General features: G+C 35.2%; 1 protein-coding gene across 1 annotated transcript in view; it reads left to right on the top strand.

Annotated features, from left to right (window-relative positions):
* CCSER1 (coiled-coil serine rich protein 1) overlaps window positions 1-19,162 on the top strand; it is an 823,961-nt gene extending 804,799 nt beyond the window's left edge. The window contains exon 10 of the mRNA XM_047798060.1: window positions 18,987-19,162. Coding sequence (XP_047654016.1) covers window positions 18,987-19,091 — 105 coding nt within the window. The 3' untranslated portion in view covers window positions 19,092-19,162. The remainder of the gene's footprint in view (window positions 1-18,986) is intronic.
* Window positions 19,163-19,529: the final 367 nt, after the last annotated feature.

Raw genomic sequence — 19,529 nt, 5'->3', positions numbered from 1 at the left:
AATAGGACCTAATCAAACTTAGAAGCTTTTACACAGCAAAAGAAACCATTAAAAAAGAGAGAGAGACAACTTATGGAATGGGAGAAAATAGTTTTAAAGGATGCAACCAGCAAGTGCTTAATCCCTAAAATATTCAAACAGCTTATACAACTCAACAGCAAAACAACAAACAACCCAATGGAAAAGAGCAGAAGACCAGAACAGACATTTCTCCAAAGAAGATATACAGATGTCCAATAGGCACATGAAAAAATGCTCAACATCACTAATTAGTAGAGAAATGCAACTCAAAACTGCAGTGAGGTAGCACCTCACACTAGTCAGAATGGCCATCATTAGCAAGTCAGCAAATAACAAATCCTGGAGAAGATGTGAAGAAAAGAGTACCCTTCTTCAGTGTTGGTAGGAATGTAAGTTGGTACAACCCATATGGAAAACCGTATGGAGGTACCTCAGAAAACTAAACGTAGAACCACCATATGACCCAGCAATCCCATTCTTGGCATATATCTGGACAAAACTTCCCTTGAAAAAGACACACACACCTGTATGTTCATTGCAGCACTATTTACAATAGCCAAGACATAGTGAAACAACCTTAATGTCCATCAATAGATGAATGGATTAAGAAGATGTGGTATATATGCTCAATGGAATACTACACAGCCCTAAAAAGAACAAATTAATGCCATTTGCAACAACGTGGATGGAACTAGAGACTCTCACTTAGTATAAGTGAAGTAAGTCAGAAAATCAAATACCATATGATATCATAGATCTGGAATTAAAAATATGGCACAAAGGAACCTATCTATAGAAAAGAAACAAACTCATGGACTTGGAGAATAGGCTTGTGGTTGTCAAGGTGAAGGGGGAAATAGTGGGATGGACTGGGAGTTTGGGGTTAGTAGATACAAACTTGAATTTAGAGTGGATAAGTTATGAGATCCTCCTGTATAGCACAGGGGACTATATTTAATCATTTGTGATGGAACATGATAGAAGATAACATGAGAAAAAGAATATATAAAGAATATATTATAAAGTCATATATATATCACTTCGCTGTACAGCAGAAATTGATAGAACATTGTAAATAAATTATAATAAAAAAATAAAAATCTTAAATTAAAAAAAGAAAAAACAAAACAAAAAGTATGAAGTTTTGTGTACCAAACCAGAACAAAGGAATGAGAAGGGGTTAAAGTTGTGTGAAGAGAAATCATGTTACAACACGCCTCTGCACCTACTCTGCTGGGTTATCACCAGCCACGTGGACACATTGCAATACCTCACAGTCTGCAAAGTTTCATCTCAAAATCTCTTAGGTAGAACATAGGATTAAATGAGCTATGGAGGAGTTCCTGTCGTGGCTCAGTGGTCAATGAACCCGACTAGGAACCATGAGGTTGCAGGTTTGATCCCTCACCTTGCTCAGTGGGTTAAGGATCCAGCATTGCCATGAGCTATGGTATAAATCACAGACTCGTTTTGGATCCCATGTTGTTGTGGCTGTGGTGTAGGCTGGGTCAACAGCTCTGATTAGACTCCTAGCCTGGGAACCTCCATATGCTTCAGGTGTGGCCCTAAAAAGACAAAAAATAAAAAATAAAAAAAAATAAATGAAATAAGGAATATGATAAACTTAGCTTAATGCCTACCTTACCAAAAATATTTACTAAAGGTTATTACTATTCTTCTTCTTCCCAAACATATACTAGAAATGGAACTAAAGAGATCCTTACATGGTAATTATCAAACTTCTTTACTTGAATTAAATGCTTTCTGGAGACTTACTGGTACATTAAAAAAAAAACCTATCTGGAATGTATTTTTCTCCTCTTGAGCAGCAGCTATTTATCTTAACTCCTTTTCATCACCGACTTCTTTCTTGTTTTCTTCAAAGTGTGAAGATGTAGGCCTGCACAGTTGTAACCTTTCATGGAGAGATCAGAAATGAATGAACTGTGATTCCTGATACTTTTCCCAGGTATAAGCCTAAAACCTAGAATTGCAGAGGAAGAAAGCCTAACTAAATGGAAAAATCTTGAACTGTAGGTTGCACATTGTCACTTATTCCATCTTTTCAGCATCCCTACAACAGTGGCAGGAAAGTTGTATTATCCCATTTTACATATGCAGAATTAGTTCCTGATGAGTTAAATGATTTCCCTAAGGTCTCATGTCTGGGAAGCGGCCAGACCGTAACCTGATTATAAAACCCAGCAATGTTTTCTTTCGACTGCATTATCTCCCCATTAGCTTCCAAAACACGACATAATCTTTTCAAAATACATTTTATTTATCTTTTCTTTGACTCTTCCATCTTTTAACTAGCCGAAGAGATGCTTAAATTATGCCATTGTTGTGATCCAATAGGAATTGCTGATAGAACAATGACATATTAGGAGAAATAGGGGACAATTAATTTTTCTGTGTAAGGGTTGGTTATTCATCTTTTGCAATGAGAGTATCTTAATGACTGGAAGATGTTGGCCAAGAGAAGTAACAAGGTGATATCGGAACAGTTCCTTCCCATTTCATGATTTCCAAGAATACCTACACGTTTGGTAATTCACTAGGAGGACGCACAGAACTCAGACACAGATCTACCCATGGCTGTGGTTAATACTGCAGTGAAAAGGTACACAATAGGATTATTAAGTAGAAAGACCCACTGGGCAGAGTCAAGAGAAATGCATGTGCAGCATTTGGAAAGTCCTCCCTCTCAGGGTGTGCCAGGTAGAATGGTCTCCTTTCTCCAGCTGTCCAGCAGAGGAACGCACCCAGATCCTCAGTGGAAACAGTTATGCGGGCACTCTCTGCTTCTGCGATCAACAACAATCACAGAAATTCTAGACTCCCAGAAGCAGGGCAGAATTCACCATGTGCGTTTAGTACCCCAGGCAAATAAACAAAAGAGCCTTAACAGGAGAGGCAAGTTCAAAAGCCAAGTTTCCCAACACCAGCCTGGGGCCAGCCTTGCAAGTAATTTCTTCTGAATAATTTTGGACTTGCTGTGTTAACTCTATCCTGTACACTTTACAGTACCGCTATGTGGGGAACAGTAGAACACCTCAGGATTTTGAATCAGCATATATAGTTATAATATGAAAAAGAACACCAAATAATGGCAGTAGTCTTCTGTCATCAATAGAAAAATTCTAATAGTCTAAGACCAGCTTTTCAAAATTGTCTGCAGACTTTCACCTATTTGTAAAGACAGTACACATCAAGGCAGTTAAATATAACTTGAGAAACATTTATTATGCTCTGTTTGCCTGTTCTGGGTACCACACTCTAAAAAACAAAAACAAAACATAATAAATACATGCAGTGCTTTTGCAAACCTAAGGCCTTAGCCTCTGAGAGGGGTAAATACGGATATTTAACATATACTGTAGACCATGGTAAATGCTTTAATAAGTGTTCAAAGGATTAAGGAAGTATAAGAAAAGGAAATATGAATTCCCTTTAAAAAGATCTAAGACAGTGGTAATGATATTTGATCTCTATCATCCTGAAAGATTTCTGTGGCAAAGATACTACAGTGACATTTTTGTTAGAGGGAACAGACAGATAAGAGATGAGAAGGTACAAGATATTGAGAACATTCACACACACAAGATGTACTTTGATATACTGCAGTGTGACACAAAATATGTTATTATATAATAAACATAATAATTTAAAAGTTGTTATAGTCATGCTATTATCATTAATTATCATAATGTGAATTACAAATGAGGTCAAAAGTATGAACAGAGCCAGGGTTACAAGGATTTGGAATTCTCTACCGAAGGGATTGGTTTCCTCATTTCTATTGAAAAACACAGAGCCGTACCATTGCCTATTAAGAAACAAATTATTTCCCACAATATCAAAAAATAAGGTAATAGCATTTGTATTCATGTATATCACTTAAAATTATAAAGGTTTTAAAAGCTGTGTGCCAGAAACTATGGATGAAGACCAAAATATATATTTATTATAAATGACAGGATTAAAACTCTTCGGTTTTTTAATGTCCATATACACCTGACTTTTGACTTACTACCTTATAAAAGGACAATCAAAAATCTTAGCAAGACCTGATCTAATTGTTCTATGTTTAAGCAATTTCACTGAGGTATTGTACTACATTTATTAATGAAGATTTCAACTTCATTGAACTTAAATTATTACCTATAAAAATTAAATTATATAAAGTATTATATTACTGTATTAAATAGTATTCCTCCATTTTAATTAAGAATAGCTTTTTGGAGTTCCCATCATGGCTCAGTGGAAATGAATCTGACTAACATCCGTGAGGACGCAGATTCAATCCCTGGCCTCGTTCAGTTCAATGGGTTAAGGATCCGGCTTTGCCTTGAGCTGTAGCATACGTCGAGACATGGCTCTGATGCCAAGTTACTGTGGCTGTGGCATAGACCAGCAGCTTTGGCTCTGATTCCACCCCTAGCCTGGGAACCTCTGTATGCCATGCAGGCGGCCCTAAAAAATTAAAAAAAAAAAAAAGAATATCTTTTCATTTGATATCTATTTTATAGTATTTTATGTTTTTCTATCATTTTGTGCGTTTGTTTCCCTTCAGGAGGGACGAGATGTGCTTGGGATGGCATTAGGAACAATTCAGAAATAAGATGTAAGGAGACCATTTTATTGAGGGCATTGTTCACATAAACTATTTTCAAAAATATCAAAGAGCCACCAAAATGGGTCATATTCTCCAAGTGATAGATTTGGGTTTTGAAACAAATGTTGCATACTTTCCCTCCTTAAAAACCATGCCATTCTGAGGAAGAACTAATTATCTGAAGGCTCTGAGTCAACTGTTGCCAAATGGTCTCACAGTTAGCGACTGAAGAGAAATGAAGCACAGTGCAGCAAACCTTGGGGATTCACCTGGCCTCCTTTGCAGCCAAGATTGTTCCTACGGCGTCAGACAACAATTAAAGAACCTGAAATTGAAGGTGACTCAGAAAAGGGCAAATGAATAACGGTAACTCTTTCAACCAGGTCATCTACTTCACAGGGAGAGTAACCAGAATGTTGAGAGAAAAAGATTCAAGGATCACTTTAAAAAGCAGAGGTAAATAGGTAATTATCTTTATGGATACGTACAGAAGTAGACTACATACTGGCATCATGTATACTGCAGCCCTTCGCCAACCAGCTGGGCAATCTTGAGAAATCCTGTTCCCTAACTATAGGCCACGGTTTCCTCACAAATTAAATAAGGAAAAGGGGCTAAATTATTTCTTAAACTGTTTTTAAAATGGTAACATTCTATAACTCTTTATGTAAAATTGCATCTCTGTAAAGTATCTTTATGTAAACACCATAAGAAATAAATCTTATCTGTTTTGGCCCAGCATATGGAATAAGACCTGGCACATAATAGGCACTTCGAACAATATTTGCTCGGTGAATGAAGAAGCCAGGAAATGGAAGTGAAGGGTCAGTGGGTTGGATAAATGACCATCAGCAAAATGATAGCCTCTTCTAACACAAACAGTGCTGCTTTAAGACTTTGTCTCTCCCTTCCTCTTTAAGGTAAACTGTACTCTTGGTGATGGTGGGGCAAATTGGGTAGAAAGGGAGACCCTAGGGTATTGCAAAGCCTCTTACAGGTTTTAATATCCCTCATTGCAAAGCTGCAAACTGGTTTGAAGTCCCTAAGAATAATAATAATAATAAAAAAAAAACATAAATACCATTTCTGACAAGTCCTCTGCCGTATAAATAAACACAGACTTTTCTGTGATCGAATTGCTGTTTCATGAGGAACAGTGCCTAATGTTTCCCTGGCTACACTTGCAAGTTGAATAAATTGGAGAACAATATCATTAGAGTTAATACACAGTATTTAATTTCAAAATACATCTTCCCAACTGATACATCCTGGATAACCCTTGCTGAATATAGCCACAGAATTTATTTAATTAGCTTCTTTTTACCATAACAAATCACTGGGCTAGTTTGAATGGAAATCTGATTATTGCAGATTATGTATTTAAATCATCACCTGACTTTTGAAAGATGTTAGGTTATTATCAGATTGGGTGGATAAAAATATACCCCAATTGTTGTAACATTCTCTTCCTACTATTCATAGATCTCCAAGAGGGACCCAATTTCCAGAAATTCACAATGAAATGCAGTCAAATTAGAGTAGATGCTATAGGGAAATGGAGTTTGTCATTTTACTTTCAGGTAGGTCTTTGGATTTGAAAGGATATTAAATTACACTATGGAACATTGATCTGTCAGATGAAAATTTAAGCCGTAGTACATTTTCTGACTTGCAGCAAAACTCTACATTTATTTCTCTGTTTTGTTTTGCCATTCCTAGAAATTAATAATGACAGAAATAAACACATTTAATAAAGTAAGATCTCCAGCAGTGGATGTTGACACAATCTGATTTATTTGTTTAATACTGAGTCTTCAGTAGAGATGCTTAGAAAATATAAATGTGTACGTTAGGCATACTATATTTACTATACTTAAAAGTGGAAACTTTAAATGGATATGCTAGAAGCTATGCCAAGTTACAAGGTAATAATTATTAAAAATATAATATAGCTACAGAAAAGTTTAAATAATGTTTTTGTACTGGCACTAGTTACTTGTTTAATATTTTAGGGAGCTCTTAGAAGAGGTGAGGGAGATTTTTAAAGAAAACGACTGAGATATTAGTTTGATGTAGGCAGAGGCTGCAACTATTGATAAAATTCTTGAGTTGAAATTGATTAGATAAAGCTCAAATGTTGAAGTTGAGAGATTTAAAACTTTATTTTCTAAAAGAAAAGAAAATTTCATTATTTTAGATCTAAAACACATGTTCAAGGTTACTAGTCCCATTTTCTTATTTCCCTGAAGAAGAAATGTGATCTCAGAGGTTTAAGGTTCCTAAGGTCAGTGAGAGAAAGGAAGGAGTCAATTTATGCAATTATTTTTTCCCCTGAATGAATTTGAATTGCAGAAATTCATATGTTAATACCATGTTTATAAAAAAGAGTAATTAAATATTTTATAGTAGCAAGAAGATAACCCTATAACCCTATGAAGATTGTTGGGTGGGAGGGAGATCATTAGAAGAAGATAACAGCTGGTATAAAATATTGAAAGCAGTAAAGGTTCAGATTTTGAGGAAAAAATTCAAACTTATGATCATAAATTTAAACACAACGCTCTGTTTTTCTCCAGCAATATATAGTTGGTTATTAGGTGCAGTTATACCTAATGTAGATGTTATCCAGAGTTTAGCTTTGTTAGAGAACAGCAACAGAGAAAAAAGGACCCAAAATTTGAAAAGTTTTTTAGCAGCCTGATGATAATCGTGGTCCTTGGGCACTAAGCTGGAAAAAAAAAAAGAAGTGAGGAAAACTGAAGGAGAAAGTGGTAGGCTCAAGTGATTGAAGATCTCCATGAGTTTCAAGAATTTTTGTATGAAAAGTTTAGATTAATAGTGAGAAGCTCCCAAAAGCATTTAAGCATTTTTGTTAGTTGTTATAAATTGCAATTCTGAATGTCATCTGGAAGGCCTTACTAGCAATAAAGATTGAAAGAAAGCTTTGGGAAAGATAATGAGCTGACTGACTTTGAAAATGTGTCAGTTCTACGATTTCGGTACTTCTTGTGGAGAGGTGGCACTGAAAGTGGAAAACCTGTACCCAAAGTATTTAATTAGGTAACTTTGCAGATTCTTTTGATTCTGTGGACTAATGGGTTTCATTATAAGAATGACGGTTCTTTCAATATCCCAAATCCAGTGTATTCAAAAGTCTCTTAAACTTCTCTAGCTAAAATGCCTGACATTACCCAAATCTCATTGTAAGTGTGCGTGATTAAATGTGTTAGCACCAGATTTGGGGGGAAATGGAGATATGCTAGTTCTTCTAGAAGGTTCCTTGTAAGAAACTGCATAGCTAAAGAGAATGAAAGGCAAAAAGACATGAGAAAAATATTCATTAAAAAGATGACAACTTGAGAATACAGAGCATGTAAACATCCTTGTATCTGAAATCCCAAACTCTCCTAAGAGACAGAGTTGAAGAAAGCTTTTGACGACTTTTATTGATGGCAAAGAAATAGCTTTTATATGACTACTAGAGTATAAGAGGATGAAGGAGTATTTGGTTTCAAATTATTTCAATAGCTGAAATAATTATTTTCCCTATATAATCAGAACATGCAAACAAATGTCCCTACATATAAACCTTGGAAATTGGTAGGAGTTTTAAGGTGTTTCTGTAGTATTTGTTTGCTTAGCTAAAACAAATAAATAATAAAAGATACAAACTATTCTACACAAAAGTTATTCAAGTCACAATACTCAAATTGATATACAGATTTGAAAGGCAAATAATTAATAAGAGAAATATTCCACACATTTGGTGCTTTCCAAAGACAAATAAAAAAATGCATGTGGATATCCTATTACTAATTGACTCTACTTGCTTGCTTGACTTTTTTTTTAAGTGCATAAAAATATGCCCAGGTAAAAATTGGGTAACACAAAGATCAAAGGAAGTAGTTAAATTATTGCTGTACAGATCTTACTCCTATACAAATTAGTTGAACCCTGTTGTTGCTCTCTGCACCTATAATCTGATTTGGAGGAAAAAATTATTTAAATATATTACCTTGTCCTTTAAATGGAAGCAGGAATCCAATGCACTACTTTTTAGTGAAATAACAAAGTTCTATTATGTGCCCATATGCATATATAAATATCTTAATACAAAAATAGTATAATCATTAGATTATAAACCCCATTAGATTATAAGGATAAAAATTGTGTTTGATCCATGCCTGTTTCCCCAGAGCCTAGAAGAGAGTCTGGTGCTCAGTTGTTTCTCCCACACATGTAACCTACAAGGTCATTGTGAGATGCACAGAGTTAAAGCCTTTAAGCTGTAGCAATTCTCAATAATGTTTAATAATGATAAACCCTGAATATAATAGAATCTGTTTTTTTATAAAATGGTGGTTTCTTTTTTACTTTTTACTCTTTTTTTCCAAAGAGTAAACTTCTTTTTTTCAAAAGCAAGAAGCATGTAAGTTCCTCCTATCACTTCAATGAAGCAGGAAACACAGAGGTAGTACACAGAAGCTGTTGGTCAGAGAACCTGCAGACAGAGCAGAAAAGGACAGCATTGTGAGTGCACTTCACATCTAGAGTGAGACACCCACTCTGGGTCATAAGTAGCAGTGAGCATTTTGCAGTCCCTTTAGCGATGTAATCCATAAAGACTTAAAGGGAACTTTGAGGAATTGAGATTCCTACAAATAACAGTGACCCTGGAGTTCCCGTCGTGGCGAAGTGGTTAACGAATCTGCCTGGGAACCATGAGGTTGCGGGTTCGGTCCCTGCCCTTGCTCAGTGGGTTAACGATCCGGCGTTGCCGTGAGCTGTGGTGTAGGTTGCAGATGCTGCTCGGATCCCGCGTTGCTGTGGCTCTGGCATAGGCCGTGGCTACAGCTCCGATTCGACCCCTAGCCTGGGAACCTCCATATGCTGCGGGAGCGGCCCAAGAAATAGCAACAACAACAACAACGACAAAAAAAAAAAAAAAAAAAAAAAAAACTAAAAAAAAACAGTGACCCTGATAAATGAAAATGCATCTTAATACAGACTATCAGGAGTGAAGAAGTATTTGTGACACAGAAAGAGCATGAATAGAATATAGACCAGTCAAGCAGATGGAAGAAAAAGTTAAATAGAAACATTTTTAAGTTTCCAAGGGATGGGTGGGGATGGGTTTAGAAAAAATGGAGTCAGAAGTTATGGACAGATAGATTGCTAGATAAACATTCTATCCATTCTCTCTCTTGAACGACTTTAGTACATTCTTTCTTTGTGTTCTGTAGTAAGAATACACAAGAGAGCTTACTAGGCAGAATAATGATTCAATTAGCTTAGCATAATCGAAGAATAAATTTTCAAATATTTCTCAATGCCATCTTCCACACATGAGCTACTCATCTTGTCCATATCTGTTTAAATTCGCAGTTGGACTGATGTTCATCACGATGAGAGAATTCTAAGGCAAAATACCTTTCATTGGCAATATTTGGGATTACTTATTTTCGGAAACTGTCTTTAATTTTCTATTTAAGGATTAGAATAAGCGATAAATGTTGTCAGAGGTAATATTACATAAAATCTTAGTAGAAATTCCGTGCTGTCTCATATATGAAATGAAAAGACGGCTTCATCGCAAATGACCACCCAGCTATGAATATCAGATATACTGAAATATTCTAATTTTAGGGCAAAATTCATTGTATATACTTCATGAAATATGAGGACCCAAGTCCCTGGGGCAGAAGAAATTTAGCTTATGAAGTATACCAAGATGAGAACTGCCAGAAAACTGGAGGCATGGAAGTACTATACTTGTTTAATATTTTAGTTAGCCTAGAGCAACGATAATCACAAACTCTAGGAAATGCTACTTGTGCCCACATAGTTACATTAATTTTCTTTTAATCTTCATCTGCCCCAGGAAATATTTCAATTGAATTTTACATTTCTCTCCAAGAAATCAGCAATTCTGGAATCCAATCTCATTTACTTTTAACTTTTTTCCCTACAGTTATTTCCAAATCCTAAATGAATTCAAAACCAAGAATCTATCTTGCATTTATTTCTTCAGTGTGTAAAAATGATATGGTTAAGGTTAACTTTAACATAATTCTAGAATCAGGTTTACTCATCTGAAAGGTTATTCAGTCATTCATGTATTAAACACATATTGATCTAACTCATATTAGGTATTCATCTCAATACACTGAAAACATAAAGCAATAGTTACCTTGGGAGATAGTATGAGCAGTGGTTGTAAAAGGAGCTCTGTAATCAGATACTCTGAATTCAGCAATTAACTCCACCTCCTTCTAGCTGTGTCTTCTTAGGCAAATTAATTAACCTCTCTTTGCTTCAATTGCTCTATGACAAAAATGGGAATTAACAGTAGGTAACTGCAACATAATATAATTATGAGGAATAAAAAAAATAAGCCATATAAACTTCTCAGCATAGCACCTGCCATCTAGTAAAAATTCAACAAACTTCTACTATTTTTATAATACGTTTATATGTATATTTTAAAGTATCCCGTGATATAGTTACAATATTATTTTAAAAGAAGGGATGATTTTCCATTTTGAAAACATCAGAAGAATGTTGGAGTCCCTGAAAATAATGGAATTTCTTGGTTTTTGAAAAGGAAGATGAGCAATCAAGGCTCCTAGTGAACTGGTTACAGATATCATGGTGTAGAGTTTCAAAGATAACTAGAATGACTGACTACAAAAAGAAAAAAGAAAAAAAAAAACAGTTCGATAATTTCCTACATTTGGCTGTTTTTGTTTTGCCTTTGGATTGATTTTAGCTCTAATCTTGATAAATTCGGTAAAATTTTCAAATAGGCGAGCCACAAATTTTTCTGTGACTTAGAATTTTGAAAAAGTGCAAGGAAAAAAAAGTTGTTCCAATATAATGGCTAAAAGTGAGAGAAGGGCCTTGCAAAGAATATTTAAACTATGTTCGTTAAATTTAAAGGAAGATGGAGGTTATATGTAAGAGGGAATTCTTGGGGGGTTTAAGTAGGTTTAGTAGCCTTGGGAAATTTTCTGAATTTCTAAATCCTTTCTATAAACCTATGTCTAAGTCACTCCTTTCAATACTATCATGTACAAAAGGGAAAACAAATCCTGGATATGACTAAGGTTAGAAACCTATGTATATAACTAAAGATTTTTTTTTTATCAGCAATGTATTTGAGATTTGACACTGAATTTAAAGTCTGTGCAGCAATGATAGATGAAAAGGTAGAGATCCAAATGAAGAAAAACAGAATTTAGGAACCAAATAAGGTTGACCATAGGTGTATCAAGCTGTGTTCAAACTTGTTGGGATTTCTTATCTTCCTGAGTAGTTTCATCAGTCTCATTAAAACCTGTACAAGAAGAAAACGCACAGTAAGATCCTGTAAGAGAACCAAAGTGCCTATCTTAAAATTAAAACATGGCAGAGATATTACAGTTCAAAGCTTTACAGGGATCATCCAGTGGAAGTCTCTGTATCCTCCTACCCCCATATCCTTTTCTTGATAGGAGACCAAAACCTGGAGTTGAAAATTGTCCTCATCTTGCAAGAAGGTGCTTTCTTTCAAAATGATAACCCTGTTTAAGAAGAAATGTAGCAGTAAGAAGCAGGAAGGCCAGAAGTCTTCCTGCTTCTTATTCTTGTCATTCTTTTGAGGCTGCATGCCATAGCTGCAAAAGAAAACTAATAATAGCAAGAAATAAGGTGACACATCTTATTTTTCCAAAAGAAATCAGTTCCCAAACAGATAGAACAGAACAACTAAAATATATTTTCATGTCAGCTCAATGTGGGAACTACTGAATTGTAACATATAACGAAATCATTGTAAGAATTGAATACATGCAGGTAAAACAACCTGGAACAGTGCTTGGCACATAGAAAACACCCCCAGAATACTAGTTATTTTTTATAACTTTAGTAATAATTAGTCTTTCATTTGGATAATATCAAAACAAGTAGCAACACCTAAAACTGCTAATCAAAGTTAGTTAACTATGGACTAGGTATTGAGCTGTGTATTTATGAATTAGCTCATTTATTCCTACAAACTGTCTCAACTTTACAGCTGTGGAATCTGGGACATAAAGCTGTTAGAAATGCTCCAAAAGTTAGACAGCTTTTAAAACAATGATTTGTGGCAGAACTACTAGAACAATTTGATAAAAGAAAGATAATCCTGGATTCGGAGCCGGATGACCAGAGTTCAGGCCCTGAATATGCCACTTTGTAGGTTAAGTTTCCTACGGCAAGTCCTCTCATCTATCAAATGAAAAGGTGGAACTACAAGTTAAGTAAGTTAAAGTTCCTTCCAGCTCATTCTGTGTCTCCAAAGTTGAAGCTAAGTGTAAAAGTCATACAGTTATTTGAGGTCTTTTAAAAATTAATTTTGGCTCTCTCTAGTTAAATCATCACTACTTTCTTGGTTAAGAAAAATTATCACAAAAAAAAATCTCCATGGTTCTGGAAATGAAATACCTATTCCGTCTCTTTATTTTATAGTTTTTCATATTGGAAAAATAAAGCAACCAAATCTAGGGGTATTGGTTACTATATTTCTGACTTTTTGTTTACAGGGAAGCAAGGGAAATCTTCATGACGTGAGGGCAATTTGGGAAGAATTTATAATTGTTACATAGAAGAAATACCTTCCTGCTATGTATTCTTTAGACAGAGATGACCTCATACTCTGGCCTAGCTGCTGAGGGTGTTCGCACTGATGTTTGAATGCTGTTCTGCAGGAGAGATTGTGGTAGAAAATTCCGTATTTTCCGGTTGATAGCTTTCCCCCCTTAATGCTTACTAAACTATCTTAACTTAGCATACTACAGAATATTTGCATTGGGGCAATTTTTTCTGCCTACAATTTGTAATACTTTGATTTGGTTTCATGGGCTTAATTTTGATTAACACAAAGAGAGAGCATATATGTGTAATAAGGAAAATACATTTTCCTCAACTGTACTCCCAGGGTATTTTTAATATGATTTTCTGAGGGCATGCTGAATAAATATTATATCTGTACTGATTAGGAATGATGAAGTGGGTTTTTATACCAATTAACATTTTATAAATCTTACATTAAAGAGTCAGCCATTATACATATGTATTTATATAAACATAAATAATTTTTCTCTTCCTTGTCTTTGTGAGAGTCAAATTGTCTTAGTGAGTAGAACTGACATATTTACTTCTTTCTAAATTATTCAGTATATGTTTTAGTGAAGGTTATACACAATTTGAATTTTTCTAAGTAATTTGTGGTCTTTAAATGTGAAAATTGTGTGATATATATATATATATATATATATATATATATATATAAGTGAACACTGAAAAGTGACTTGATTTTCTTGAGATTATTATTTCTTGTGAAAAAATTTCTCTTAAATGTCATTGCTTTGCTAATTGGGATGCTATTGTGGTCTGATCTTTCCAAGCAAACTGCCCAATTTACTATCAGTAAGGGCTAGTAAAAATCAATACTGCTATAGTTTTCCTAGTAGAAGCTGGAAGCCCCAATTGATACTTCCCCTTAACAACTATCCCCACTCAATTCACCTGACCTTAGGAATGAGACCTATTCCTGCCATCAGGTAGGGCTTCAACATCCAGTAATTCCTAGTGAAGCTCATTACACACTAGATCATTGGACTTCTCCATTGAAACACATTCTTGCCTGAAGCCCTATTATTATATGGAAATCTCTTAGTTCATTATTCTTTGCCCATATGGCTCCCAAATCCTTGCCATCATATTCTCTCAGTTCTTTAAACTCAAGATTGAATTTTCAATAATCCAGTTCTTAAATTATGATTAAGATTTTTGCATAGTTTATGTATACAATATATCATATCTACCCTGGCATGCTTACTTTTCAGTTCTTCTTCCATCCAAGCAGGTATACTTCTTAAAGTTCTGACACCTAGCTCCTATTAATCACTGTGTTTCCTTGAAGAGTCATCATGACTCATGATGAGTTCCATGTTAGGATCAATTTGTATTCATAAGTATATAAGACATTAAACATTTTGACTGGTGTGAATTTAAAGAAACTTGACTAAGAGTGGATTAATGAACTTGGTATCTAGGCTCTTAAAATATTGGTTTAAATTTTGCTCATGTACTTACTAGCTCTGGTACTCAAATCACATAATTTAAATTTCGTAAGCTTCAATTTCCTCCTTTGAAAAAATAAGCTTAAAATACTTACAAGTTCTGCTTCTGTTCATGAAGGAGTAATGGCTATGAGACTTGCCTTCCTGCTGAAATAGTTGGAAAAGTAGGCAAAGCATGTAAAACAGTTCTCACACATTAAAAAATATACAAATGGGAGTTCCCATCATGGCTCAGCAGAGATGAGTCTGACCAGTACCCATGAGGATGCAGGTTCGATCCCCGGCCTCACTTAGTGGGTCAGGGATCCCACATTGCCATGAACTATGGTGTAGGTCACAGATGTGACTCAGAAACCCTGTTGCAGTGGCTGTGGCGAAGGCCAGGCTGTAGCTGCAATTCGACCCCTACCCTGGGTGCAGTCCTAAAATGCAAAAAATAAAGTAAAATAAATAAAATAGACAAGGGAGCACTGCAGCACCTGTGAAAACAGAAAGAAAGAGAGGCTTGCAACACATGGATTTCTGCCTGAAGGGAATTTTGGGACCCTGGTACATGGAGGGACAGCCTAGATGGAACTACAGGGTCTTTAACGTTTGCAATTGTTGAGACCAAGATCAAAGTTTGTAGAGAATAAGGCAGCTAGGATTTGCAGTGCTGATTACCAGAAAGGAGGGAAATACATGGAGAAGAGCTCTGGAAACCTGCAGGGGTGTTGTTACTCTGAGAATTTTATTTGAATAAAAAATCTTCACATATATTATGTAGAGTGAAAGTTTACAAGGCCAGGCAAAGAGTAACTACTACAAAGGAATAATTACCAGACAACTTTACATCACATTTCCAGAGTTTTCACAGATCTGGGAATCCTTTGAATTCCCATCAGCGAGAGCCCTGAACATTCTTTAAATACATGGAAGATTCAACAGAGAACACAAAAGGGTCAAGATTTAGACACAGAGATAAATAACTTAGATAAATAACTCTACAGACTACTTCAGGTTCATCCTGAAATTTTTTTTTTTTTTTAAGCAAGCCTCAAAGTTTAGTCTGACCCACAAGTAACTTAACCATCTGCTAGATACAATCCTAACTCCTTTTAAGGGAATAAACAAAATCTAGCACTGAGTAAAATAAAAATCATAATATCTCACAACCAATAAAAACATTGTTGGACATCAAAAATAGAAAAATGTGACTCATAACCAGGAAATAATTCAGTCAATAAACACAGAACAGGAAACGAGCGAGGATAGAATTAACAGATGAGAAGTTGAGAACATCATTACAAATATAAATACATCTAGGAGTTAAAGAAAAATGTGATAATTTGCATTCTTCAGATGAAAGGCCAAAAAACAGGATATGTTGTTCAAATTGATCTTATATTTAGAGATGTTACACTGCATAATAATTATAGTAAAAATTAAGAGGAGATAAAAATTACTATTTGGGGATATTCTGTGTCTGGCCCTTTGCTACGTTCTCTCTCTATATTATCTAACTTAATCTTTATAGCCACTATATTTATTATTACTTTTCAAGTTAAAAAAAAAAGATGAGGTTGAGAAATACTACATAATTTTTTAGGGAGAACACACACACAAAATGCCAACCCAAAGATTTAAACCCCCGTTTGTCTGAATTCAAAAGCACAATGTCGCAGTGTTTTCAATATCCTAAAAAATTATGGGTATGTGAATGCCACTTTAGAATTTATTTTTAGCCTACACTGCCAGGTTGAAGAAATATTCTTCTATTTTATTTTGTATCTTATTTCATGTGAAATTTGTAGAGGTAGATAATTTTCTTCACTCAGATATCAGGCTGCCATTTATTTATGAGAATAACTGTTTGCCAGGTTGATTCTAGAGCCTTTCCTAGAGTCAACAGAGCACTAGCCTATTTTTAACACAGAGTGAATATTTTCGTTCAAATATGTTTATCCAAACAATTCAAGAAATGTTTTATATATGAGATAAAAATTTAAAAACCACTTGAAAAACCTTTTAAACATTAACACTCTGGTTACTCTTCAGATCTTATAAATCTTTCACCTTTTTAAACATAAATGCTGTCACCAAATGAAAACAATTATCCTATAAATATTTTCTTATAGTTATGAACATTTAATAAGTTATTGCTCTTTGAATATGGATCTTAATGTGATAACAAAAAAGAGTAACAATCTTTTCTTAAACTCCAAAATAATAAAGCTAGAAACACAATAATTAAATCGGGTATATCTTTCTTAAACTCAGTTTTCTTATCAGATGTGTTGTGATAATGCAGAATATATAGTCAAGGTTACGAGCTATTTAGATTTTCATCAGAAATAGAAAAATACTTTAACTCAAGTCAAAATTATTCATAATAATGTGAAAAATTGTTAAGATCTCTAAAGGCCTGTCTCCTAATTTAGAGGCAGGTGAAGAAAATTTATGATAGATAAATCCCCATATTTACCTGTATTCTTTCCATTTTTCTTCTGATAATGTTTCTAAGAAAATGAGAGAATAAAATGTAGGTTTAGACTAAATTATGAGACTATGCAAATTATCATATATGTCTCTCTTTGATACTTCAAAATCTTATCCCCAATTTTCAAAATTGGCTATCAAACTAAGCATTTGCTTAAAGAACAATCCAAACTCCTCCTCTTGAAAGAATTCACAATTTTTCAACCTTATTTTCCCACTACTCCTTTTTGCCCAGCTCACGACACATGCCAACTAAACCATTTACCCTTCCTATATCTTCTAGTGCGGTGTTTCTAAAACTCCAACATGCTTTGAATTGCCTGGAAATTTTGTTAAAATATATGTTCTTGCTCAGCTGGTCTTGGGTGGAGTTGGCATTATAAATGAGTTCCCAGGCGATGATGTGTTGTTAATTGAGGAACCCCACTTTGAGTGATAACGTTTTTAGTGTTGCATGCTGTTCTGCATTCCCTCCTCTGCCTCTAATACTTTTTAGATGTGATCCTTCTCTAGTCTTTTAAGTGTTTGCCTATTACTATTGGAGCTGTAGCCGCTGGCCTACACCTGAGCCACAGCAGCATGGGATCCGAGCTGCATCGGTGACCTACACCAGAGCTCATGGCAATGCCAGATCCCTAACCCACTGAGCGAGGACAGGGATTGAACCCACATCCTTGTGGATGCTAGTAGGGTTTATTAACCACTGAGCCATGGCAGGAACTCCAGCCTCTTCCATCTGATGCTCAGAGAAAATTTTCTGTACTTGACATCATTCTCCTGAAGATTTAGCTGCATGTCTAAATCTAGTCAATGGTCTCATAAACTTTGAGGACTATTTATTATTTATACCCTCAATATCTAACATGGTGTCTGGTCCATTGTACATATAAAATAAATACGCATTGTAAAACAAAGGAAGTGATTGAGAGAGGAAGGGAAAGAGAATAGAAAGTAAGAAGAAAGAAAATAAAAAGGAAGTTAGACTATGAGATCACATTTTATTGCACTTTTCATGCAGTTCCTCAGTATACAAAGCTAATACAGTAGGGAAAATAATAAGAATTGAAGCTTTTATTACATTTAAAGGGGAAGCAAAAAACAACAGACCAAAAAACCTTTCATTATTTTCTTTTCTAAATAGCAGTGTTTCCAGGAAAGATAGGTAGCAGGCTCTTACCCACAAGCATATTTTGCAGTAGGCCCACTAAAAAAAAAAAAGATGAACCCTTCTACCACTTAATTCGGCGTGGTGTTTACCGGGGACTTAACACAAATGCCTCCTCTTTCCGTGTAAAAAGCAGTTATGATAATAGAAGATGAAGAAACTCATTTGTCAGGAGACAAAATCCTGAAAATTTTCTCAGTGATTACCAGTGATGCAAAGGAAGCTGATTACTCATGTTTGAATTCCAAGATGTGCCGGGTGCCATGCAGCAAGAACTTACTATTTTATATCCTATACATACTATTCAGTTTTAATCAGTGTCAGTTAGATTGCTTCACCAAGGGACAAGCAATCATTACTAAAAAAGGGCTTTACATGGTATTTTTATTTGGGGTCTTTGGATTTAGGAAGAAGTACATTGGTACCACCGTTGAAGACTTACTCAGATATGGATATTGTCATCTGTGTGAGAGAGTCATCTACATTCAGGTCTTTGTTCAAGGATCCACTTTCTTTTCATTTCAACCTTTTTGCACTAGTACTAAGGATTCATTACTACTTCTTTGCCATGGATAATATATTTTGCTTTCTTTCTTTTCAGGTTTTAAACCTGAAGAGACTGGAGGCAGTACAAGGAGGGAGAGAGGTAAGAAAGTCTGAGGGGGCAAATGGGAAAGAAGAGAAACTGGTTACCTTGTTACAGTGATTTGGGGGTGATATCACCTGAGGCTGCTGATGTTAATGACGACAGAGCTGTGTTGGAAGCAAGTTTGATAACACAACTCATTCACTCTGGCCAAACCACATTTCACACATGCTTATGTAAATGTATTGTTTGTGCTCCTCTGAATCTGAGGAAAATGCCATGTCGCTGTTTAGGCAAGTGTTGTTTCTGTTCAAATGGATTTTTACAGCACTCGGGCCCTCTAGACAGGGCAGAGAAACCTTTTTAAGCAAACTTTATGTGCAATGTTTAAAATGATTTACTGAGAAATTAGCAATATTCTAACAATGGAAACATTTTATGGCATCTGGGATTCCTCCCGCTCCTATCCAAGGCTATCAGCCTAGCTACTAGGCAGGTGTGCGTTATTAGATAATGTGAGGTTGCTCTGGTAAAACTAGTGATCCTAAAACTTCCTTT

Source organism: Phacochoerus africanus, chromosome 10 (assembly GCF_016906955.1).
Source record: "Phacochoerus africanus isolate WHEZ1 chromosome 10, ROS_Pafr_v1, whole genome shotgun sequence".
NCBI lineage: Eukaryota > Metazoa > Chordata > Mammalia > Artiodactyla > Suidae > Phacochoerus > Phacochoerus africanus.
The sequence above is the reverse complement of the archived record's forward strand: the minus strand, read 5'-3'. Positions and strand labels throughout refer to the sequence as shown.